Consider the following 27,143-nt stretch of genomic DNA (forward strand, 5'->3'; position numbering starts at 1 on the left):
CAAAAATCCTCCAAGTGCGCACATAACTCAGAGAAGTGGAACGCCGCCGAGAACGCAGTATTGTAGCAACGACCGGAGCAGAGAGACCTCTTTTGATCAACCTAGTCCTCTCAAGAGCCATGCCGAAAGACAAAATCGACCCGGATCCGGATGAACGACCAGACCCTGCGACAAGAGATCTTGCGTGACCGGAATCCTGAAGGGAAGATCGTCCAGAAGACGTCGAAGGTCGGCATACCACGGCCTGTGAGGCCAATCCGGCGCCACCAGAATCAGACGACCCCCTTGTGACTCTCTACCTTCTGAAGCAGCCGCCCGATCAAAGGCCATGGTGGAAAAGCATACATTAGACCGTCCAGCCAAGATTGAAGAAGAGCGTCCACTGCGAGCGCTTTGGGATCTCTGCAACGGCTGTAGAACAGAGGAAGCTTCGCATTGGCCGCGGACGCCAACAGATCCATCTTGGGAACTCCCCAGCGATCTACCAATAGACGAAACGCCACATCGCTGAGCGCCCACTCCCCGGGATCGAGCATATGACGACTCGCTCCAACGGGAGACTCCACATCCCTCCTTGCCGGTTGATGTATGACACCGCTGTGGCATTGTCTGACATGACTCTCACTGCCCGTCCGGCGAGCAGTGGAAGAAAACTCCGAAGCGCTAGACGAATAGCCCTGGTCTCCAACAAGTTGATCGAACACTTGGACTCCGGAAGGGACCAAAGACCCTGAGCCACTTGCCCCTGACAACGAGCTCCCCAGCCTTGAAGACTGGCATCCGTCGTGACCACTACCCAGTCGGGCTGATCCAGAGGCATGCCTTTGGTCAAGTTGGCCTCCCGAAGCCACCAACATAGACTGGCCCTCACCGACAACGACAGTGGCAACTTGTGAAGAAGCGACCCGGTCTGGGAAGACCACCTGGATAGAAGAGACCTCTGCAGAGGCCTCATGTGAGCCCTGGCCCAGGGCACCGTCTCTATCGTCGCTGCCATCAGACCCAGAACCTGAAGGTAATCCCTCGCCGCTGGGCTGGACCTCTGCAAGAAAATCCGAATGTGGGACTGCAGTTTCAGCACTCGGGCCGGAGGAAGAAACACACGACCCCGCTGTGTATCAAAGAGGACTCCCAGATACTCTAAGAACTGAGAAGGCTGAAGACGACTCTTTTGCATATTGACTACCCAACCTAGATACTGCAACAATTCGACTACACGAGCCGTCGCCTGAACGCTCTCCTGGAACGACTTTGCCCGAATCAACCAGTCGTCTAAATAAGGATGGACCAAGATACCTTCTGCTCTGAGAGCTGCCGCCACAACAACCATGACCTTGGTAAATGTGCGGGGAGCGGTCGCTAGCCCGAAGGGAAGAGCCCGAAACTAAAAATGATGCCCCAGAATAGCAAACCTTAGAAACCGCTGATGAGCCGGGCGAATGGGAATATGAAAATAGGCTTCTGTAAGATCGAGGGAAGTCAGAAACTCCCCGTCCCGCACTGCAACAATGACGGACCGAAGAGTCTCCAATCGAAACGAGGGCACTCAGAGCTCGATTGACCGCCTTGAGATCTAAAATCGGACGAAAGGAATCGTCCTTTTTGGGTACCAGGAAATAAACGGAATACCGGCCCTGGCCCCTCTCCGCCGCCGGCACCACAGAAATCGCTCGAAGATCCAGCAGCCTGCGAAGAGTAAGCCGGACCGCCGCGGCCTTGACGCGAGATCGGCAAGGGGACTGCAGGAAAGCCTCTGACAAGGGACGAGCAAACTAACGCGTACCCGTCGTGAATAACCTCTAAGACCCACTGGTCTGAAGTAACTTGGGCCCACCTCTCTTGAAATTGCGTTAACCGAGCACCGACCTGGAGAAGAGGCTGGGCCCGCACACCTTCATTGTTGAGACTTGGAGGCGGAGGAAAAGGAACCCCCGGACTCTCGACCTCCCCGACGACCTCCCCGAAAGGATTGAGTCCTTTGGTAGAATCGAGAGCGAGGGCCCTGAAACCCTCGTGCAGAACGAAAACGACGAAAATCCCGACCTCTGCTACGAGCCGAAAACTGTCCACGCCCAGAACCTCTAGGCCTATCCTCCGGCAACCGTGGGACTTTAGCTTCTCCTAGGCTACTTACCAACTTAACCAACTCAGGACCAAACAAGAAGGAACCCTTAAAAGGAAACCTACTAAGTTTAGATTTCGAAGCCGCATCTGCTGACCAACCCCGCAGCCACAGAGTACGGCGAGCAGCCACCAAGAAAGCCATAGACTTTGAAGAGGCCCACAACAAATCATACATAGCATCCGCCAAAAAAGCTGAAGCCATCTCCAGCTTAGCCACGTCATTATCAATAGCAGCAAGGTCATCAGATGAACGGTCTAAAATCCTTTCAGACCACCTAAAACTCACCCGTGCCACCAGAGAACCACAGATAGCGGCCTGCACAGCCAGAGCCGAAACATCAAAGGCATTTTTCAGAAGGGACTCAATCCAACGCTCCTGGGGGTCCCGCAAAGCCGTGCCGCCATCCACCGGGACGGTATTACGCTTAGTCACCGCAGATACCACTGCGTCAACGACAGGAGGACTTAAAAGCTCTTTATCAGAATCCGGGACCGGGTATAGCCTGTTCATGGTTCTAGCAAGCCAAAAACTAGAGTCCGGGCGCTCCCATTGAGCCTGGACAACATCCCTAATGTCCTGATGCATGGGGAAAGACTTACCGGACTTGCGAACTCCTTTAATCAACAAGTCCACCTTCCTAGGTTCCACCACATTACTATCCACAGTCATCGGCGCCGAGGGCGCAAGCACCCCCGGCGCCGGCACAGCCTGGCGCATCAGTCCTTCCAGGATCCCCGGAAGGATGGCTCTGAGGCACTCGTCTAGGCCCGCTGCCGGGAAAGGCGGTGGGGCCGGTAAGGGTGTCGGTGCCGGAAGCTGCTGGGGGCCAGGAGACGGCACCGAGGTGCCGGAACCCCGACGCGTCGGTACCTCCACAACCGACGGAGACCTCTCCTCTCGACGATGACGCTTCGGCGTCGCCTCCTCTCCGACATCCGGATGCACCGAGGGCGACCGGTGACGGCGCTTCTTATCTTTCTTCCGATGCCCGTCACCGGTGCCGGAAGGCATGGAGGAGGAGGAGGTCGATCCCCCTCGGTCTCGAGGTACCGGGTCAGACAGGGTTCGGTCCCGTGGCCCACGAGCTGAGGGAGTGACCGGGGCCGATTGCCCACACGGCCTCTCACCCCCACTCTCACCGGCGGACCGGCGGGCCGACTGGACCTGTTCTCCTGGGGTCGCTGCCATCGGTGCCGATGTCTCGGGCATCGATACCGGTACCGAAGGACCGGCCGTCGATACCGATGCCGTCGAGGTCGACGTCGAGGGGCCGGTGCAAGTTCCAAAAAGACGGTCCCGCAGAACTTGCCTCGCAACCTGAGTCCGTTTCCGGAGACCTAGACACAAAGAACACGACTTGAGATTGTGCTCCAGCCCGAGGCACTGGAGGCACCAAGCGTGGGTGTCGGTCTGCGAGATCGGCCGGCCGCAGCGACCACACTTTTTAAATCCACTCGGGACCTTCGCGGACATCGACGGAAAAATCGCGTCGGCGAAGTCAAAGTCGTCAATGGTGGCTGGAATCACACCACGGAAAAAGAAACGACCGAGCGACCACTAGGCCGCAACGTGGCGTCCCCGCTAGAAGCGAGGGAAAAAGGGGAGCGCGTGCTCCACACGCGCAGGTTTTTGTTTTTGTTTTTTTTTTTTTTTGTTTTGAAACAAAAAGGGAAACCGTACGGTAACCAGAAGCAAAGCGACGATCCGCGTAAACGCGATCGAGAAAATCCGGCGGCTGAAAACAGAGAGAGTGGCAAAAGCACAACTCTCTCCAGTCGCGGAAAAAAAGGAACTGGCGGGAGCGGTCGCGCACGGGCGGGAAGACGGCCGCGCATGCGCGGTGGGCGTGCCCTGCGTCCCGACCATCCCGCGAAGCTTTTTTCCGGTTGGTGGGGGCTGCCGCGGACGTCACCCCAGTCGTGAGAACAAGCAGCCTGCTTGTCCTCGGAGAAGCGTCTGATTACGCTTTCCAAAAATACTAGGACTAGGGGGCATGCAATGAAGCTACAATGTAGTAAACTTAAAACAAATCGGAGAAAATTCCATAAAGTAGTGGGAGAACATTGAGCTATGGTGGTGCCCTTACAGAACCTCTTCCTCCCTGCTCTCAGTATTTTTCACAAGCAGGTGTACACACAGGCAGAGTCTGGGCAGAGCATGGCTAGAACTCCCATTTACAGACATAACGGGAGGTTCTCTCAGGAATTTGTCTGGCAACAGGGGATGAGGTAGGAGTGCCCATATCCTCATGTGTTTCTTTTTTGCTTTAACAGTAATTTATATTGTAATGATTCACGGGCTCTGCCTAGAGATGGCAGGCAGAGCCGGGAAAGTTCCATCTTGTATCACCCGGGCGGGTTACCATATGGCTCCAGAAAAAGGAGGACGGATTGAGCCAGCCGGGTTTTACGTCCATTGCTTTCCATTGAAAGCAATGGACGTAAAACCCGGCTGGCTCAATTACTTCCATTGAAAGCAATGGAAGTAAAACCCGGCTGGCTCAATCCGTCCTCCTTTTTCTGGAGCCATATGGTAACCCACCACCACCACCACAGCATAGGTTTTTGAGACAGCGGGAAAACCTGGCCTGGCAAGAGAAAGAGAAGGGTCCCAGAAAGAGAAAGAGAAGGGTCCCAGATGGATGGATTCCATGCAATTTGGAAACCATTCCTTACAGACAGACCAGGATCCTGATTTAGCCCAAGCTCCCTGGCTAACCAAGCAGTTTAACATGGACAGGGCTGCAGCTGGGAGAGGGAGGAGTTCCCCGAGGCGGGGCTAATAAGGAGGAAGTAGGAAGTGAGGAGTTGGTTGATCAAGTCATCTCCCAAACTGCTCCAGGGATCACACTTCCTGAAGAGGAGAAAAGGATGGAGGTAGCTACAGAGAACGATTGAAGATAGCTACTGGAAGTTTCTGTGATTCAGTGCCCTCTAAATTCTGCTTTTACACAGTCCCTGTGGGAGGACCGGACCAGTTATAACCGGTAGTGGGAGGTGAGGGACAAACCGCTGTGTAAGTTGTCAGCAAGAGGTGTGAAAATCAATTACCTATTTCTAAACTGTTTTGAACTGAAAAATGAACTTTAATTGATAAGCAGTAGCAGTGCTCTGAGTTTCTCGCTTTGTGTTTATTTCTGAGAAAGACTGTGCTTAGAAGTGGGAAACATTTAAGTTCCTTGATAGTTTTCAAGCTTGCAGAAAGACTGTACTTAGAAGTGAGAGAACTTTAAATTGCCTGGAAGTTTTTCAAGCCTGCAGAAAGACAAACCCTCCACAGATTATTTGTCCAGGGTTTTTTTTTTTTCTAATCTGTAGAGGAAGAGTGAACTGTTCCAAACTTTCTGGATTTAAACCATAGGAGGACTAGCATTACAGAGGGCTGTGCAATAAAAAAAAAGAACTACCTCTGTTAAGGAGCACGGAGTGCTACTTTGTTCTTGAAGTCAGACTGAAATCCTGGACTGGAATTACAATTGGGATTGCAGTAGTTGTTGTTGTTTGTTTTGTATTTGGGGGGGGCTTACATTGTAACAGCCTCACATTCCAACACTGGAAAGGTCGCTGTCCCAGCTTCTGCCAGCATCGCAGCCAAAGGGGTGTACTACAGTATGCATGTATCATCACAACTTTGGCGCACACACGTGCCAGCTCTATGGTTGGTGTAAGCACTCACACCTAAACTACAGGTGCATATTTTTGCTGTTAGCATTCGATAAATAAAAGTGGGCACCTATATTTCTTTATAGAATAGGCTCCTATCAGGCACATTTTGAATGCCTATTCATAGGCATACAGTAAGTTACCTGGAAATCAGCACTGTACCCAACTTGTTTAGGCCTAAGTTTAGGATACCAAAGTTTTAGGGGTCTAAAATTAAATATTTTACGCCCCAAACTTTGGTTCTTACATTTAGCTATAAACAGTTACTGAACACTCGAAGAAACACCTCACCCAGCCTATTTTAATTCCAGCGCTTAAACCACAAAAAGCATCATTTTGAACCGATGGGTAAATTCATCCAAGGAACATTTATTGGAAAAGCAATTCAAACCTTCTCCCCTGGTAGACAGAGAAAAACAGAGAGGAAAAAAATGAATAAATGAATAGAAAGAGCAGAGGAGATTGAAATAATCAGTCAAGGTCAACCCCCTCCCCCCCCAAAAAGGAGCCAAAAGATTCATATAAAAAGATACGACTGAATACCTGATATAGCAACTTTTCCTGTGCATGCTGTATGCTCCTTGATCCTGACATCTGAAGACCTGCCAGGAGAAATAATAGAAGAGAACAAGTATTAAGCAGCCTCCAAAATATCACCTTGTCCATTTCTTATCATACACATAACTCTCGAGGTCCAATTATAGTGATGTGAAAACGTTTTGTCTCCCTTCCCCCAATATCCTCTAATATTGCATATGTCAAACTGAATGGTGTCTTATCTTTAAATAAAATAGAAAAAAGGAACCTGAGTAAACACAGAACACACTTTATACATTATTACATAATTTAAGGAACAAAGTTAACAAATGTCTATAACACAGTAAAATAGTAGATGATGGCAGAAAAAGACCTGCACGGTCCATCTAGTCTGCCCAACAATTTAAACTCATATGTGCTACTTTATGTGTATACCTGACCTTGATTTGTTTCTGCCATTTTCAGGGCACAGACCGTAGAAGTCTACCCAGGACAAGGCCCACCTCCCAACCACCAGCCCCACCTCCCCCCACCGGCTCTGCCACCCAATCTCGGCTAAGCTTCCGAGGATCCATTCCTTCCGAACAGGATTCCTTTATGTTTATCCCACGCATTTTAGAATTCCTTTACCATTTTCATCTCCACCACCTCCCACAGGAGGGCATTCCAAGCATCCACCACTCTCTCCGTGAAAAAAATACTTCCTGACATTTTTCTTGAGTCTGCCCCCCTTCAATCTCATTTCATGTCCTCTCGTTTTACCGCCTTCCCCTCTCCGGAAAAGGTTTGTTTGCGGATTTATACCTTTCAAATACCCCTGTTTCTCCTCTCCTCCAGGGTATACATGTTCAGGTGCGCAAGTCTCTCCTCATATGTCTTGTAACGCAAATCCCATACCATTCTCGAAGCTTTTCTTTGCACCGCTTCAATTCTTTTTACATCCTTAGCAAGATACGGCCTCCAAAACTGAACACAATACTCCAGGTATGGCCTCACCAATGACTTGTACAGGGACATCAACACCTCTTTTCTTCTGCTGGTCACACCTCTCTCTATACATCCTAGCAACCTTCTAGCTACGGCCACCGCCTTGCCACACTGTTTCGTCACCTTCAGATCCTCAGCTACTATCACCACAAGATCCCTCTCCCCGTCCATACCTATCAGACTCTCCCCGCTTAACACATACGTCTCCCGTGGATTTCTACACCCTAAGTGCATCACTTTGCATTGAATTTTAATTGCCAAACCTTAGACCATTCTTCTAGATTCCGTAGGTCCTTTTTCATGTTTTTCACTCCCTCCCGGGTGTCCACTCTGTTACAAATTTTAGTATCATCCGCAAAAAGGCAAACTTTACCTTCTAACCCTTCAGCAATGTCACTCACAAATATATTGAACAGAATCGGCCCCAGCACCGATCCCTGAGGCACTCCACTACTCACCTTTCCCTCCTCTGAGCGAATTCCATTTACCACCACCCTCTGGCGTCTGTCCGTCAACCAGTTTCACCCATATGAAAAAGTAACTGTCTCCCCTTAAACTTAACTGATTGCACCACCTTTAGCAGCAATAGTTGCTACCAAAGGCTTCCTATAATTTGATCTATCTAACATTGCTGTTGAGGAATCTTAACCACTCTTCTTTTCAGAATTGCTTTAGTTCAAACACATACATAGGTTTCCGTGCATGAGCTGCTCTTTTCAGGTCCTACCACAACATCTCTACTAGGTTCAAGTTAGGATTTTGATGAGGCCAATCCAAAACATTCATTTTGTTTCTGTTCAGCCATTCAGATGTAGATTTGCTTCTGTATTTTGGATCATTCACTTGGTGCAGAACCCAATTACGCTTCAGATTCAGCTCACAGACAAAGGATTTTCTGGTAGTGTAGAATTCATGGTTCCTTCAATAATAGCAGGTTTTCCAGATCCTGAGACAGTAAAACATTCCCACACCATCACACTACCACCACGTTTGACAACTGGTACAATATTCTTACTATGGAATGCTGTACTTGCTTTACACCAGACATAATGGGAACTGTGTTGTCCAGAAGGTTGCACTTTTTGACTTGTCTGTCCATAAAGCATTATCCCAAAAGATTTGAGATTCATCCAGGTGTGTTTTCGCAAATGAGCATTCATGTTATTCTTGGATAACAGCGGTTTCCACCTTGCTGCTCTCCCATGAATCCCATTTTTACCCAGTCACTTTCTTATTGTGGAATCACGAACACTGACTTTGACAGAGGCTGGAGAGGCCTCCAGTTCTTCAGAGGTTCCTCTGGAATATTTTATGGCTTCCCAGATGAGTTGTTGCTGCCCTCCTCCCTTTGTGCAATTTTGGCAGGCCAGCCACTACTAGGAAGAGTCACCACGGTTCCAAGTTTGATCCATTTGGAGATGAGGAAAAATTATCTTACCTGATAATTTTCTTTCCTTTAGTCCTACCAGACTAGTCCAAACCAATGGGTTATATCCATCTACCAGCGAATGGAGACAGAGAAAAGTAGTTCTTGTGCTTCGTCCCTTAAGGGTATTATGCAGCCTGGAGTGTTCAGTATTTCGATTAGCAAAGCAGTGGTGCCTCTGACCATAACAGTGGCCAGTACAGTCAACTCGAGACCAACCATCTCAATCAGCTAAGAAGCCAATGAAGAAAAGGTGGTGTATATACTACCGGCAGACAGGTAATTCTCCAACACCAGAAAAATGTGAGAGTGAGCTCAGAGACAAATACCTGCAAATAGAACAAACCCAGCAAAATCATTGAGAGATAGAACTCTGTAAAACAGAAAGGTAGAAATAAATGTATTGGGACGGTGTCTGGACTGGTCTGGCCAGACGCAACTTTTACTTCCTTGTCGTCATACTAGATAAGTCCAGACCAATGGGATATAGCAAAGCAGTATCCAAAAGGGGCAGGCTTAAACAGAAATAGATAACTGAGAAACAGTGGAAAATAACAGGCAAAAGAAAACATGCATATAACCTGCTATGCAAGAAGCATAACATCCAGAGCCATGGCTAAAGAATCACCTCTAAACAAGAAGTGCCTCGAAGCTCTGATCAAAATAGTGATATGCAAAATCAAAGAAGATGCCCCAACTCAAGAGTCAAAACACCTGAGACAAACAGTGAAGAGAAGTAGAAGACAACATGCTGTAGCTGAAGCAGAAAAGGCTAAGAGATTATAAGCGAAGAGCTATTGTGTCAGGCTGACAAACCTTCCAATGGATGAAAGAATGTGGCACAACTGCCCTGCAGAGGAGTAACAGATCAGATGAAACCTAATCCATGTAACCCCAAACTCAGAACTAGCAATAGTGGAGGTTGTACCTGATAGCAACATGGAAATTATTATTAGGAAAGGGATGGAAAACAAAAATGAGGATATTATTCTGCCGTTGTATCGCTCCATGGTGCAACCGCACCTCGAGTATTGTGTTCAATTCTGGTCGCCGCACCTCAAAAAAGATAACGTGGAATTAGAAAAGGTGCAGAGAAGGGCGACAAAGATGATACAGGGGATGGGACGACTTCCCTATGAGGAAAGGCTGAAGAGGCTGGGGCTCTTCAGCTTGGAGAAAAGGCGGCTGAGGGGAGATATGATAGAGGTCTATAAGATATTGAGTGGAATGGAACGGGTCGATGAGGAGTGTCTGTTTACGCTTTCCAAAAATACTAGGACAAGGGGGCATGCAATGAAGCTGCAGTGTAGTAAATTTAAAACGAATTGGAGGAAATTTTCTTCACTCAACGCGTGAATTCGTTGCTGGAAAAAGTGGTTAAGGCGGTTGACTTAGTGGACTTTAAAAAAAGGTTTGGACGGTTTCCTGGAGGAAAAGGCCATAGAATGTTATTGAATGGACGTGGGAATAATCCACTATTTCTGGGATGGATGGGACAAATTGTTTGTTCTTTTGGCCGCTGTCGGAGACAGGGTGCTGGGCTTGATGGACCCTTGGTCTGTCTCGGCATGGCGATGCTTATGTACTTATGAAATCCAAAGAGCTCCTAAGGAACAGCTGGAGAGATAAGTAGGAGGGAACAAACCCATTGGGAAAACATGGGAAACCCAAGGAACCTCATTATAGGGTGCAAAAAAATGTGGAACTCCAAAACCCTTATGAATGGAGGTACTGTAAGGCCCATTGCAAGATGCAAAGGCCAGTAGAGAGTAGGTAGGTGTCATCCCCTGGCACCAAGGGCTAAGCCCAAGAGGTTCCAAAGGAATTCTAAACTATCAGGGAAGCCAGAAAAATGCCAAAACAAGCCAGCAAGAAGACTGCAATCCAATCGGCTCTATAGAGACCTGACAGGTAACTATGGTGAAGGCAGACAGTGCCATCAGCAAAATAAAAGGCACAACAGTTCCAGAACAGAGCAGAAGCTGAATCCAGCATAGATTTGAGAACTAAATTGTCACCCAATGAGAAGGATAGAACCAACCTGGAAACTGGACCATGGAACCGAAAAAATGAATGCAAATCTTGCATCCCATGCCAGAGGGCTGTGCAAACAGAGACCAAGCTTGTCCTGTGGTCCAACCCAAAGCCACACTACTTAGATGGAAAAAGAACAAAACTTGCTGCATGAAAGGAACAATACTCCACAGACGAAAAACTCTATATTGCAAGCAGAGTGATGGAGGTGCGCCCAACAAATCAAATATGGAATCTCTGTGCCCACAAATGATGTAGCTGGGCCCCCAAGGCCCCTATGAAGAGAACAGTGTACTTTCCTAGGAGATAGGCAACCCATAAAGCCCCAAGAGGAGGAGGCCTACACTGCCAAGGCATCACAATCATCTGGCAACCGGCAACTTGCTGCAAGGTCGGCCCATCCAAGGTGGTGCCAGAAAGGCCAATTTTTGCCTTAAGAGCTATAGCTGAGATGAAGAAGTGGAGCTTGGCCATTCTGCACAGCCACAGGAGCTGCATGCCATGCACAGCTATGGAAAAGGGAACCCCAATGAGAGACATGAGAGTTGCACCTGCAGAGATGGAATAATGTTCCAGAGCCAGAGATGGAAACATGTGTCACCTCAGAAGGTAGGTGTGCCTAAACTCAGGGACAGGTCTGAGACCCAGCTATAGAACCGAGTTCTATAGCACAGATGGCACTGAAATCTATACAAGATAAGCATACCATAAAAGAAGCCATGATCTGGCACCCAAGAAGACGCCTCTTTGATAGCCATAGAAGGTCCGTACTCCAGTAGGAGGGAGCACCCACACCTAGCTGGATTTGGGTCAACTTCCCCCATCCAGAAAAGTTGTGAGATCAATATCCACAAAGAGTAGCACCTTCAGATAAAGAATTTAGCTATGCACTCAGAAAGGAGGCTGTGCTCGATATCTGGAGATGAAGAGAATCTCTACAACCAGAGATAGAATAGAACCTTAGAGACGGAGCTACACTGAACAACAAAAGATGGAGGTGCAGTTATCACCAGAGATAGAAGAGTGCCCCTTATCCAAAGATGGATCAGCATACACCTCCCAAGACGGTTCAGAGCTTAACAGGTAGAGATGGACCTGTGTGACAAGCAGAAATGTAACTGTGCTTGACGTTCAGAGATAGGGGCATAACATTTAGAGATGGGACTGTGTTCCACATTCAGAGCTTTAGCTGTACTGAACAATGAGTAATACAGCTGCGCTCACCAGTCCGCTAAGGAGTTGCATTCAACATCCAGAAATGGAGCTGCAATCAAAAGTCAGATTTGGATTCACCCAGCAGATACCTAGATGAAGCCATGCTCCACATTAAGAAACAAAGTTGGGCCCGACATCCAGAGACAGGGCTACGCTCAACATGTAGGGGTGGAACTCTTCTCAAGTCCCAAGGATTGAGCTGTGCTCAACTCCCATAGATTAAGCTGTGCTCAACATCTAGAAAACAAGCTGTGGACTACTTTCAGAGATGCAGCAGTGTTCAACACGGAGAGATGGAGGCATGCTCAACATTCACATGAGCTGTGCGCTCCTGACCACATGCAGCCAAAGAATCCCGAATATGCAGAGACTAGGTGTGTGCCACACCAGAAATGAAGCTCTGTCCTAGAATGAGAGACGGAACTCTGCTCTCCAGTTAGGGATGAAGCTGGGACCACCACTGCCCCCTACAGGAAGAAAAGGAGCAAGACATATTTGGTGTCAAGCCCTCAGGCTACCTTCAGAGATAGATCTAAGAGCCACATGTTCAAAGGCCATGCAGAGTACATACCAAACCACGCTAAGTAGCATCAGCAGGCACAAGAGCGCTATGCCCGCAATGAAGTTGTGCTGAGAAAAACAATGAGAGTCATTAAACATAGCTAAAAAGTCTGCAGTGGCTCCCAGCGCTGAGCAAATCAGATATCAAGAGACTTGGAAGAGCCAGTAACATGTAAGACTACTACTACTACTATTTAGCATTTCTATAGCGCTACAAGGCATACGCAGCGCTGCACAAACATAGAAGAAAGACAGTCCCTGCTCAAAGAGCTTACAATCTAATAGAACGGGAAAAAGCGCAGATCAGCACCACAGGACAATAAGTGCAGATTAGAAAAGAAAATTGCTAAAACCATACATCACAACTCTAGTTCACTACTGTTTATACATATTAGTCATATTTTACATTTACTGGTTTTAACATAGTTGTTGCATTATGTTCTTTTATTAGGTCATTCATTTTTTTTACATGGTAGTTCATTAATTTTAATTTTTTTTTTTGATAGGGTGGACTGGACTAGTGGAGGGGTAGCATTGTAATTAACAAGAGCCTTGACTCAGATAGATTACAAATTCAGCAGGACACAAATCACACCTTTGAATCATTGTGGGTTGAAATTCCATGTATAAAAGGGAAAAGGACGGTGATAGGAGTGTACTACCGTCCACCTCGTCAGGATGATCAGGTAGACACAGAAATTATAAAAGAAATCAGAGACGCAAACAAAATGGGCAATGTGATAATAATGAGTGACCAATTATCCAAATATAGACTGGGTAAATGTAACATCGGGACACGCTAGAGAGGTACAATTCCTTGATGAAATCAAGGACAGAGCCGACAAGAGAAGGAAAAATTCTACTACTAAACATTTCTAGAGCGCTACTAGGGTTATGCAGCGCTGTACAGTTTAACAAAGAAGGACAGTCCCTGCTCAAAGGAGCTTACAATCTAAAGAACGAAATGTCAAGTTGGGGCAGTCTAGATTTCCTGAATAGAGGTATAGTGGTTAGGTGCCGAAGGCGACATTGAAGAGGTGGGCTTTGAGCAAGGATTTGAAGATGGGCAGGGAGGGGGCCTGGCGTATGGGCTCAGGGAGTTTATTCCAAGCATGGGGTGAGGCGAGGCAGAAAGGGCGGAGCCTGGAGTTGGCGGTGGTGGAGGTGGAGAAGGGAACTGAAAGGAGTGATTTTCCTTGAGAGCGAAGGTTACGGGTAGGAACGTAAAGGGAGATGAGGGTAGAGAGGTAAGGAGGGGCTGCAGATTGAGTGCATTTGTAGGTTAGCAGGAGAAGCTTGAAATGTATGCGGTACCTGATCGGAAGCCAGTGAAGTGACTTGAGGAGAGGGGTGATATGAGCATATCGGTCTAGGTGGAAGACAAGACGCGCAGCAGAGTTCTGAATGGATTCTAGACTTGGTCCTTAGTGGAGCGCATGATCTGATGAGGGACATTATGGTACTGGGGCCTCTTGATAACAGTGATCATAATATGATCAGTTTTGATATCGACCTTGAAGTAACTATACACAGGAAGTCAAATACGTTAGCGTTTAACTTTAAAAAAAAAAAGGAGACTATGATAAAATGAGAAGAACGGTTTAAAAAGAACTTAGGGGGGGGCAACTGAGAGGGTAAAAACTGTACAACAGGCATGGACGCTGTTCAAAAATACCATCCTGGAGGCCCAGGCCAAACATATTCCGCAAATTAGAAAAGAAAGACGCAAGTCCAAAAGACAGCCGGCATGGTTGAAAAATGAGGTGCAGGAAGCTATCAGGGCTAAAAGAAACGCCTTCAGAAAATGGAAAAAGGAACCATCTGAAAAAAAACAAGCAGCAGCATAAGGAGTGTCAAAGCAAATGCAAGGTGCAGACAAAGTAGGCCAAGAGGGATTACGAAAAAAAGATAGCATTAGAGGCAAAAAAACATAGCAAAAAATTTTTTCGGTATATTAAAAGCAGGAAGCCGGCCAAAGAAAACGGTTGGGCTGCTGGATGACCGAGGAGTAAAAGGGACGATCAAGGAAGATAAAGACGTAGTGGAGAGATTGAATGAATTCTTTGCTTCGGTCTTCACCGAGGAAGATTTGGCTGGGATACCAGTGTCAGAAATGATATTTCAAGCGGACGAGTCGGAGAAACTTACTAACTTCATGGTAAACCTGGAGGACGTAACGGGGCAGTTCAGCAAACTGAAGAGTAGCAAATCTCCTGGACCGGATGGTATTCATCCTAGAGTACTGATAGAACTGAAAAATGAGCTTGCGGAGCTACTGTTAGTGATACGCAATTTATCCTTAAAATCGAGCATGTTACCAGAAGACTGGACGGTGGGCAATGTAACGCCAATTTTTAAAAAAAGTTCCAGGAGAGATCTGGGAAATTAAAGACCGGTGAGTCTGACGTCGGTGCCGGGGAAAATGGTAGAGGCTATTATCAAAAACAAAATTACAGAGCACATCCAAGGACATAGATTACTGAGACCAAGTCAGCACGGCTTTTGTGTGGGGAAATCTTGTCTAACCAATCTACTTCAATTCTTTGAAGGAGTAAACAAACGTGGACAAAGGGGAGCCGGTTGATTTTGTGTATCTGGATTTTCAAAAGGCGTTTGACAAGGTACCTCATGAAAGGCTACAAAGGAAATTGGAGGGTCATGATAGGAGGACATGTCCTACTGTGAATTAAAAACTGGTTGAAGGATAGGAAACAGAGAGTGGGGTTAAATGGGCAGTATTCACAATGGAGAAGGGTAGTTAGTGGGGTTCCTCAGGGGTATGTGCTAGGACCGCTGCTTTTTAATATATTTATAAATGATTTAGAGATGGGAGTAACTAGCGAGGTAATTAAATTTACTGATGACACAAAAGGTTATTCAAAGTTGTTAACTCGCGACAGGATTGTGAAAAATTACAGAAGGACCTTACGAGACTGGGAGACTGGGCGGCTAAATGGCAGATGACGTTTAATGTGAGCAAGTGCAAGGCAATGCATGAGGGAAAAAAGAACCCGAATTATAGCTACGTCATGCAAGGTTCCACGTTAGGAGTTACGGACCAAGAAAGGGATCTGGGTGTCGTCGTCGATAATACACTGAAACCTTCTGCTCAGTGTGCTGCTGCGGCTAGGAAAGCGAATAGAATGTTGGGTGTTATTAGGAAAGGTATGGAAAACAGGTGTGAGGATGTTATAATGCCGCACCTTGAGTATTGTGTTCAATTCTGGTCGCCGCATCTCAAGGAAGATATAGTAGAATTGGAAAAGGTGCAGCGAAGGGCGACTAAAATGATAGCGGGGATGGGACGACTTCCTTATGAATAAAGACTAAGGAGGCTAGGGCTTTACAGCTTGGAGAAGAGACAACTGAGGAGAGACATGATAGAGGTATATAAAATAATGAGTGGAGTGGAACAGGTGGATGTGAAGCGTCTGTTCACGCTTTCCAAAAATACTAGGACTAAAACAAAATCGGACAAAAATTTTCTTCACCCAACGCATAATTAAACTCTGGAATTCGTTGCCAGAGAACGTGGTGAATGCGGTTAGCTTAGCAGAGTTTAAAAGGGGGTTAGACGGTTTCCTAAAGGACAAGTCCATAAACCACTACTAAATGGACTTGGGAAAAATCCACAATTCCAGGAATAACATGTATAGAATGTTTGTACGTTTGGGAAGTTTGCCAGGTGCCCTTGGCCTGGATTGGCCGCTGTCGTGGAGAGGATGCTGGGCTCGATGGACCCTTGGTCTTTTCCCAATGTGGCATTACTTATGTACTTATTCACGTTTTAATGTATTTTCATAGATGTATTGGCTTTTATCCTTTTTTTAACCATTTGTCTGTTTTATACATTGGTTTATATATAATGATTATTTAATCAGTTTTACTCCATGTGGAAACTCAAAAGAGTAAAACCTTTCTTCCCGAGATACATCTTCCGTACCCTGGTACAATCAATGGTAATAAGTCATCTGGACTACTGCAACGCACTATACGCGGGCTGCAAAGAGCAGACCATCAAAATACTCCAAACAGCCCAGAATACCGCTGCCAGACTCATATTTGGAAAAACTAAATATGAAAGCGCAAAACCCCTAAGAGAGAAACTTCATTGGCTCCCACTCAAGGAACGCATTGCGTTCAAGATCTGCACGATGGTACACAAAATCATTCACGCAGACGCCCCAATATACATGCTAAACTTCGTGGACCTACCTCCCAGAAACGCCGTAAGATCATCCCTCAAATTTCTCAATCTACACTTCCCCAGTTGTAAAGGACTAAAATACAAGCTGACACACTCATCCACCTTCTCTTACATGAGCATGCAGTTGTGGAATGAATTACCTACAGCCCTGAAAACTATTGACAAAATAAATTCCTTTCACAAATCTTTGAAGACACATCTCTTCAACAAGGCCTACAAAGAGAACCCATAGCCTTTCAAAACTACCCAATAAACCACCCAGTTATGATAGACCACCTTTTATATGATCCTCCCTAACACCTTCCGTCTCTCTTCCTCTACTTAATCTTTGTACATTAACAATTGTATCTGACATCCTGTAATGACTATGTCACAACAAAACTCTAAGCCACATATCCTGTATGGACTATGTCACAACAAAACTCTGTAAGCCACATTGAGCCTGCAAATAGGTGGGAAAATGTGGGATACAAATGCAATAAATAAATAAATAAATATTTTTATATAACCTTATTTGTGACCCCTGAAGCAGGTTGCTCCATACATTGAAACACAGCCCATGTCAGGTCCTCGAGGCTGGTGCTTTCAATAAAGAATTTTTTCATATCCCAATGGCTAGTCATTTGTGTGAACCTGTACTCATTTTGGACTGTGTTGCTGATATAGAGGTTTTCTTTTTCCTGTTTTTGCTTTGAACTCTGAATGTTGACTTCATATAATGCTGTATGGTGAAGCAATGCTGCAGCCAAAAATTGTTGGGCAGACTGGATGAACCATACAGATCTTCATCTGTCATTGTTTACTATGTTACCACTGAGTAGCAACCCACCAAAATGTTCATCATTAGGTTGAAAAGGGTTGGTGAGAACGGTGATCCTTAGGGTACTCCGCATTCTGGTTTCCACGGTGATGATGTATTCAAATTTGATATCACTTGGTATGTTCTTGCAGTCAGGAAGCCATTGATCCAACTAAGTACACTTCCTCCAATCCTGAAGTATTCTAGGATGTTCAATAGTATTTTATGGCTAACCATGTCGAACGCGCTGGACATGTCGAATTGTAGGAGGAGTGTACTATTACCAGTTGCAATTGTTTGTTTGAATTTGGTTAGGAGAGTGATTAGTACTGTTTTGGTGCTGTGGTTGGATCGAAATCCTGATTGTGATTCATGTAGTATTGAGAATTTGTTTAAATAGTCGGTAAGTTGCTTGGTTACCATACTTTCCATTAGTTTGACTGCCAGAGGGATGGATGCTACCGGGCGGTAGTTGGTTATGTCATTTGCTTTTTTCTTTGACTATGTAGGTATTGGGGTGAGTAGTATATTTCCTTTATCCTTAGGGAAGAGTCCATGTTGTAACATGTAGTTTAGGTGTGACGTGAGGTCTGTTATGAAGCATTGAGGGGAGGATTTTATTAGGTTGTTGGGACATATATCCAGTTTGCTGTGGGATTTGGTGAACCTGTTGATTGCTTGGATGACGGTTTCGTCAGTCAGTAGATCGAAGTTTGTCCAGATTCGGTCTGCTGGATATTCATCGGGGATTGGGTCCAGACAGTCAATGAATTTTTCGTGGTCGGTGGTATTATGTGGTAATGTGATTCATAGTTTTATAATTTTCTCTTTGAAGTATTTAGCAAGATTGTCTGCTGATGGGGGTGTCTGTGTTGGTTGTGGTAACCAGTGTGGTGTCTAGTAGTTCGTTCATGAGTTGGAAAAGTTTATGCGTGTCTTTGTAGTCTGGCCCTATTTTGGTTTTGTAGTATGACCTTTTGGTTTGTCTTATTGCATATTTGTATTTTCTTTGCATTTGTTTCCATGCGTTAAGTGTGTATTCATCTTTCATTTTATTCCATGCTCGTTCAAGTCTCCTAACTTGTGTTTTTAATTTTTTCAGTTCTTCGTTAAACCATAGTATTGAGATGTGTCTTCATGAGGTTCTTGTTTGTAATGGTGCTATTTTGTCTAATATGCTTCTGCATCTGTTGTCAGTGTGGCACTATGTGGATTTATCTAAAAATTTCTGTAGAATTTTGGTTATTAGGGTCATGAAAGTTTAACTGCAGGGGTTTTCAACCCAGTCCTTGAGACACTGAAGGTATCCAAAAAACACAAATACAACATTTGCTCCTAGCTCCAGATGACTGAGGTGGAAAAGTGTCCAAGTTCCTGACCAGATGCCTTGTGATGTTATACGCATCTGTAGTGAGTAAACAATGACACTGCTAAGATATATGGGGAATCCTTTGAGCGGGATAAAGTCCATGGTCTACAAAATGCAGCATGGTATGTAGATGTGTGAAAGACTTTGCAGGATAATTGATGTAAAGTCCAATTTTACTGAAAACTAGGTTCCATTATAGCCCTCTCATCTTGAGATAAGCAAAGGGGACTACATGCACTGTAAAGGCCAAACAGCCCAGCATTTCAGTACAGGTTCTGGCTCTTTCCCATGAAAAGCGTTGAACTGTTTGAACAATATTGACAAGTCTTTGTAACCTTGTTTTGAGGAAGAAAAGCTTCAGCGTGATCCATGTCCAGAAATGCTGTAATAAAGGGGAAGTTTCAGATTGTAAAGAGGTTAGATTAGTAACCCCAGGGCCTGCAGTAGACAATAGATCTAAGACTTTTTCCTCAATGAAACTACCAGATCCGGGATGGAGCAGCTAAAACCATTTATTCAGATATGGAAAAACAAGGAGACTAGCAGGCTTATTTTCGAAAGAGAAGGGCACCCATCTTCCGACACAAATCGGGAGGTGGGCGTCCTTCTCTCAGGGTTGCCCAAATCGGCATAATCGAAAGTCGATTTTGGGCGTCCTCAACTGCTTCCCATTGCGGGGACGGCCAAAGCTCATGGGGGCATGTCGGCACCGTAGCAAAGGCGGGACTAGGGTGTGATTAGGAGATGGGCGTCCTCGGCCGATAATGTAAAAAAGAAGGGCGTCCCTGACAAGCACTTGGCCGACTACATAGTCCATTTTTTCTTGCGACCAAGCCGTGAAAAGGTGCCCAAACTGACCAGATGACCACTGGAGGGAATCGGGGATGACCTCCCCTTACTCCCCCAGTGGGCACCAACCCCCTCCCACCCTAAAAAAAAAAACTTAAAATTTTTTTTTTGCCAGCCTCAAATGTAAAACCCAGCTCCATCACAGCAGTATGCAGGTCCCTGGAGCAGTTTTAGTGGGTGCAAAGCACTTCAGCCAGGCGGACCCAGGCCCACACCCCCTTACCTGTTACACTTGTGGTGGTAAATGTGAGCCCTCCAAAACTCACTGTACCCACATGTAGGTGCCCCCCTTCACCCCTTAGGACAATGGTAGTGGTGTACAGTTGTGGGGAGTGGGTTTTGGGGGGCTCAGCACCCAAGGTGAGGGAGCTAGGCACCAGGGAGCAATTTGTGAAGTCCACTGCAGTGCCCCCTAGGGTGCCCAAGTTGGTGTCCTAGCATGTGAGGGGGACCAGTGCACTATGAATTCTGGCTCCTCTCACGACCAAAAGGGCTTGGATTTGGTCGTTTTTCAGATGGGCGTCCTCGGTTTCCATTATGGCCGAAAACCGGGGACGACCATCTCTAAGGTCGACCTAAATGTTTAGATATGGGCATCCCCGACCGTATTATCGAAACGAAAGATGGATGCCCATCTTGTTTTGATAATACGGGTTTCCCCGCCCCTTCGCCGAGATGTCCTTAGAGATGGGCGCCCTTAGATATGGTCATCCCCGTTCGATTATGCCCCTCCAAGAGGCTCATTTTCAAAAGAGTAAAGTGGCATAAATCTGCATTTGGATATTTTTCTCACAAAAACATCCAAATTGATATTTTCAAAAACAATTTTCAGACGTTTTTCTATGAAGTCTGTCAGAAATGTGGTCAGATCACAAGGGGGCATGTCAGGGATTAATACTTGGACATTTTTCAGCCGAGACAACATGGTTTTACCAAAGGTAAATCGTGCCAAACGAATCTCATTGAATTCTTTGACTGGGTGACCGGAGAACTGAATCAGGAACGTGCTATAGATGTAATCTACTTAGATTTCAGCAAAGCTTTTGACACGGTTCCCCATAGGAGGCTCTTGAATAAACTTGACAGGCTGAAGATAGGACCCGACGTGGTGAACTGGATTAGGAACTGGTTGACGGACAGATGCCAGAGGGTGATGGTAAATGGAATTCACTCGGATGAGGAAAAGGTGAGTAGTGGAGTGCCTCAGGGATCGGTGCTGGGGCCCGATTGTGTTCAATATATTTGTGAGTGACATTGCCGAATGGTTAGAAGGTAAAGTTTGCCTTTTTGCGGATCACACCAAGATTTGTAACAAGTGGACACCCCGGAGGGAGTGGAAAATGTGAAAAAAGATCTGCAGAAGCTAGAAGAATGGTCTATAGTTTGGCAATTAAAGACGTATGTGTTAGGCGGTGAGAGTCTGATATGTATAGACGGGGAGAGGGATCTTGGGGTGATAGTACCTAAGGATCTGAAGGCTACGAAACAGTGTGACAAAGCAGTAGCCATAGCCAGAAGGTTGCTAGGCTGTATAGAGGTGTGACCAGCAGAAGAAAGGAGGTGTTGATGCCCCTGTACAAGTCATTGGTGAGGCCCCACCTGGAGTACTGTGTTCAGTTTTGGAGGCCTTACCTTGCTAAGGATGTAAAACAAATTGAAGCGGTGCAAAGAAAAGCTACAAAAATGGTATGGGATTTGCGTTACAAAACATAGGAGGACAGACTTGCTGACCTGAACATGTATATCCTGGAGGAAAGGAGAAACGGGTGATATGATACAGACATTCAAATATTTGACAGGTATTAATCCGCAAACAAACCTGTTCAAGAGACGGGAAGGCGGTAGAACTAGAGGACATGAAATGATGTTGAAGGGAGGGCAGACAATGTCAGGAAGTATTTTTTCACGGAGAGAGTGGTGGATATTTGGAATGCCCTCCCGCGGGAGGTGATGGAGATGAAAACGGTAACGGAATTCAAAAAAAAGAGGAATCCTGTTCAGAAGCTTAGCGGAGATTGGGTGGCAGCACCGGTGGTTGGGAGGCGGGACTGGTACTGGGCAGACTTCTACGGTCTGTGCCCTGAAAAAGGTAGATACAAATCAAGGTCAGGTATACATATAAAGTAGCGCATATGTGTTTATCTTGTTGGGCAGACTGGATGGACCGTACAGGTCCTTTTCTGCCGTCACCTACTATGTTACTATGTACAGCTGGGGGTAGTGGATTTTGGGTGGCTCAGCAGACAAGATAAGGGAGCAACGGTGAAATATGTACTTGGAGCATTTATTTGAAGTCCACTGTAGTGCCCCCTAGGGTGCCCCATTGCTCTTCTAGGATGTCTGTGTGGCCAGTCTACTAAGAATGCTGGCTCCTCCTACATCCCATTTTGTGCGTTTTTCACTTGGATTTTTTTTTTGAAAATGAACCAAAAAGATAAACGCACAGAGCACAAAAACATCTCGCAAATACCCATGTTCAAAAAAAAAAGGAAAAAAAAGAAATTGACATTTTTCTGTTTTGAAAATGGCTATATTGCCCACTTGAAGTTAGACTTAGACGTCATATCGAAAATGCCCCTCTAAGTAGGTAGTCTCCCATAGCTATCAGACATTTGGTAAACACCGTGGAAGCTGAAGAAAATATGAAGAAAAACAAAAAAGAAGAGCACTGTATTGATAATGGAGGAGTGGCCTAGTGGTTAGGGTGGTGGACTTTGGTCCTGGGGAACTGAGGAACTGAGTTCGATTCCCACTTCAGGCACAGGCAGCTCCTTGTAACTCTGAGCAAGTCACTTAACCCTCCATTGCCCCAGATACAAATAAAGCGAATGATACATACCTGTAGCAGGTGTTCTCCGAGGACAGCAGGCTGATTGTTCTCACGACTGGGTTGACGTCCACGGCAGCCCCCACCAACCGGAACAAAACTTTGCGGGCGGTCCCACACGCAGGGCACGCCCACCGCGCATGCGCGGCCGTCTTCCCGCCCATGCGCGACCGTTCCCGCTCAATTGAATGAGAAGCAAAAATTATCAAAAACGCAACTCCAAAGGGGAGGAGGGAGGGTAGGTGAGAACAATCAGCCTGCTGTCCTCGGAGAACACCTGCTACAGGTATGTATCATTCGCTTTCTCCGAGGACAAGCAGGCTGCTTGTTCTCACGACTGGGGTATCCCTAGCTCTCAGGCTCACTCAAAACAAGAACCCAGGTCAATTGAACCTCGCAACGGCAAGGACATAACAGAAATTGACCTACGAAGAACAACTAACTGAGAGTGCAGCCTGACCAGAATAAATTCGGGTCCTGGAGGGTGGAGTTGGATTTAAACCCCAAACAGATTCTGCAGCACCGACTGCCCGAACCGACTGTCGCGTCGGGTATCCTGCTGGAGGCAGTAGTGTGATGTGAATGTGTGGACAGATGACCACGTCGCAGCCTTGCAAATCTCTTCAATAGTGGCTGACTTCAAGTGAGCCACCGATGCTGCCATGGCTCTGACACTATGAGCCGTGACATGGCCCTCGAGAGTCAGCCCAGCCTGGGCGTAAGTGAAGGAAATGCAATCTGCTAGCCAATTGGAGATGGTGCGTTTCCCGACAGCGACCCCTTTCCTGTTGGGGTCGAAAGAAACAAACAATTGGGCGGACTGTCTGTGGGGCTGTGTCCGCTCCAAATAGAAGGCCAACGTTCGCTTGCAGTCCAATGTGTGCAACTGACGTTCAGCAGGGCGGGTATGCGGTCTGGGAAAGAATGTTGGCAAGACAATTGACTGGTTAAGATGGAACTCTGACACCACCTTTGGCAGGAACTTAGGGTGAGTGCGGAGCACTACTCTGTTATGATGAAATTTAGTATACGGAGCATGAGCTACCAGGACTTGAAGCTCACTGACCCTACGAGCTGAAGTAACTGCCACCAAGAAAATGACCTTCCAGGTCAAGTACTTCAGATGGCATGAATTCAGTGGCTCAAAAGGAGGTTTCATCAGCTGGGTGAGGACGACGTTGAGATCCCATGACACTGCAGGAGGCTTGACAGGGGGCTTTGACAAAAGCAAGCCTCTCATGAATCGCACGACTAAAGGCTCTCCAGAGATGGCTTTACCCTCTACACGAAGATGGTAACCACTAATCGCACTAAGGTGATTCCTTACTGAGTTGGTCTTGAGGCCAGACTCTGATAAGTGCAGAAGGCATTCAAGCAGGTTCTGTGCAGGACAAGAACGAGGTTCTAGGGCCTTGCTCTCACACCAAACGGCAAACCTCCTCCACTTGAAAAAGTAACTCTTTTTAGTGGAATCCTTCCTAGAGGCAAGCAAGACACGGGAGACACCCTCAGACAGACCCAACGAAGCGAAGTCTACGCCCTCAACATCCAGGCCGTGAGAGCCAGAGACTGAAGTTTGGGGTGCAGAAGCGCTCCGTCGTTCTGCGAAATGAGGGTCGGAAAACAGTCCAATCTCCACGGTTCATCGGAGGACAACTCCAGAAGAAGAGGGAACCAGATCTGGCGGGGCCAAAAGGGCGCTATCAGAATCATGGTGCCGTAGTCTTGCTTGAGCTTCAGTAAGGTCTTCCCCACCAAAGGTATGGGAGGATAAGCATACAGGAGGCCGGTCCCCCAATGGAGGAGAAAGGCATCCGACGCTAGTCTGCCGTGTGCCTGTAGTCTGGAACAGAACAGAGGCAGCTTGTGGTTGGTCTGAGAGGCGAAAAGGTCCACCGAGGGAGTGCCCCACTCTCGGAAGATCTTGCGTACCACTCTGGAATGGAGCGACCACTCATGCGGTTGCATGAATCTGCTCGGTCTGTCAGCCAGACTGTTGTTTACACCTGCCAGGTATGTGGCTTGGAGAAGCATGCCGAACTGGCAGGCCCAACGCCACATCCCGACGGCTTCCTGACACAGGGGGCGAGATCCGGTGCCCCCCTGCTTGTTGATGTAATACATTGCAACCTGATTGTCTGTCCGAATTTGGATAATTTGACAGGACAGCCGATCTCTGAAAGCCTTCAGTGCGTTTCAGACCGCTCGGAGCTCCAGGAGGTTGATCTGAAGATCTTTTTCCTGGAGGGACCACAGTCCCTGGGTGTGAAGCCCATCGACATGAGCTCCCCACCCCAGGCGAGATGCATCCGTCGTTAGCACTTTCGTGGGCTCTGGAATTTGGAATGGGCGTCCCAGGGTCAAATTGGTCCGAATGGTCCACCAATGCAGTGAAGTGCGGCAACTGATGGAGAGGCGGATGACATCGTCTAGATTCCCGGTGGCCTGGCACCACTGGGAAGCTAGGGTCCATTGAGCAGATCTCATGTGAAGACAAGCCATGGGAGTCACATGAACTGTGGAGGCCATATGACCTAGGAGTCTCAACATCTGCCGAGCTATGACCTGCTGAGACGCTCTGGTCTGGGAAGCGAGGGACAGAAGGTTGTGGGCCCTCGCTTCGGGAAGAAAGGCCTGAGCCGTCTGAGAATTCAGCAGAGCTCCTATGAATTCCAGAGATTGGACTGGCTGGAGATGGGACTTTGGGTAATTTATCACAAACCCCAGCAGCTCCAGGAGGTGAATAGTGCACTGCATGGACTGGAGAGCTCCTGCCTCCGAGGTGTTCTTGACCAGCCAATCGTCGAGATATGGGAACACGTGCACTCCCAGCTTGCGTAGATATGCCGCGACCACCACGAGACACTTCATGAACACCCGTGGGGCAGAGGCGAGCCCAAAGGGCAGCACACAATACTGAAAGTGCCGTGTCCCCAGGCGGAATCTGAGATACTGTCTGTGAGCTGGCAGTATCGGGATGTGAGTGTATGCGTCCTTTAAATCCAGGGAACATAGCCAATCGTTATTCTGAATCATTGGCAGAAGGGTGCCCAAGAAAAGCATCCTGAACTTCTCTTTGACCAGATATTTGTTCAGGCCTCTCAGGTCTGGGATGGGGCGCATCCCCCCTGTTTTCTTTTCCACAAGGAAGTACCTGGAATAGAATCCCTGCCCTTCCTGCCCGGGTGGCACGGGCTCGACCGCATTGGCGCTGAGAAGGGCGGAGAGTTCCTCTGCAAGTACCTGCTTGTGCTGGAAGCTGTAGGACTGAGCTCCCGGTGCTGAAGGATTGGGCTCCCGGAGGACAATTTGGTGGAGGGGAGGCCAAATTCAGGGCGTATCCGCACCGCACTATTTGGAGAACCCACTGGTCAGAGGTTATTAGAGGCCACCTTTGGTGAAAAAGTTTTAACCTCCCCCCGACTGGCAGATCGTCCGGCACAGACACTTGGATGACGGCTATGTTCCCATGGATCCAGTCAAAAACCCGTCCCCGGTTTTTGCTGTGGAGGCGCCGGAGGCTGCTTAGGCGCACGCTGTTGACGAGAACGAGCGCGCTGGGACTGTCCCTGTGCCTGAGGAGGCCTTCGGGCCGGCTGGGTGTATCTACGCTTGTTGTAGGCGTAGGGCGCAGCCTGCCTGGCCCAGGAAAAACGTCCACCTGCTGAGGTGGATGCTGAAGGCGCCCGGTGGGAGAGCTTGTCGAGGGCGGTTTCCCGCTGATGTAGTTGGTCCACCAACTGCTCAACCTTCTCACCAAAAATATTATCCCCCCGGCAAGGGACATCGGCCAGCCGCTGCTGGGTGCGGTTGTCCAGGTCAGAGGCACGCAGCCATGAGAGCCTGCGCATCACTATACCTTGGGCTGCAGCACGAGATGCCACATCACAGGTGTCATATATACCCCTGGACAGGAACTTTCTGCACGCCTTCAGCTGCCTGACCACCTCCTGAAAAGGCCTGGACTGCTCCGGGGGGAGCTTGTCAACCAGGTCCGCCAGTTGCTTCACATTATTCCGCATGTGTATGCTCGTGTAGAGCTGGTAGGACTGGATGCGGGTCACGAGCATTGAAGTTTGGTAGGCCTTCCTCCCAAACGAGTCCAGAGTGCGAGACTCCCGCCCCGGGGGCGCCGAGGCGGTATCCCTCGAACTCCGTGCCCTCTTGAGAGCAGAGTCCACGACCGCCGAGTCATGAGGCAATTGAGGCCACATTAACTCTGGGTCAGAGTGGATCCTGTATTGGGACTCCGCTTTCTTGGGGATGGTGGGATTAGATAAAGGTCTCAACCAGTTCCGAAGCAGTGTCTCTTTGAGGACATTGTGCAACGGTACCGTGGAGGACTCTCTAGGTGGAGATGGATAGTCGAGGACCTCGAGCATCTCGGCCCTCGGTTCATCCACAAAGACCACGGGGAAGGGAATGCAAATAGACATATCCCTGACAAATGAGGCAAAGGAGAGGCTCTCAGGTGGCGAGAGCTTCCTCTCTGGTGAAGGAGTGGGGTCGGAGGGCAGGCCCACAGACTCCTCCGAGGAGAAATAT

The 27,143-nt window shown here is 47.5% G+C and overlaps 1 protein-coding gene across 1 annotated transcript in view; it reads right to left on the reverse strand.

Moving 5' to 3' along the window:
- RTKN2 (rhotekin 2) overlaps nt 1-27,143 on the reverse strand; it is a 233,684-nt gene that overhangs the window by 189,676 nt on the left and 16,865 nt on the right. Inside the window, exons 3-4 of the mRNA XM_030203115.1 lie at nt 7,770-7,778; nt 6,331-6,367 (exon numbers count right to left, since the gene is read on the reverse strand). Of these exons, the coding sequence (XP_030058975.1) occupies nt 6,331-6,367; nt 7,770-7,778 (46 nt within the window). The remainder of the gene's footprint in view (nt 1-6,330; nt 6,368-7,769; nt 7,779-27,143) is intronic.

Source organism: Microcaecilia unicolor, chromosome 5, assembly GCF_901765095.1.
Source record: "Microcaecilia unicolor chromosome 5, aMicUni1.1, whole genome shotgun sequence".
In the NCBI taxonomy this organism is placed as follows: domain Eukaryota; kingdom Metazoa; phylum Chordata; class Amphibia; order Gymnophiona; family Siphonopidae; genus Microcaecilia; species Microcaecilia unicolor.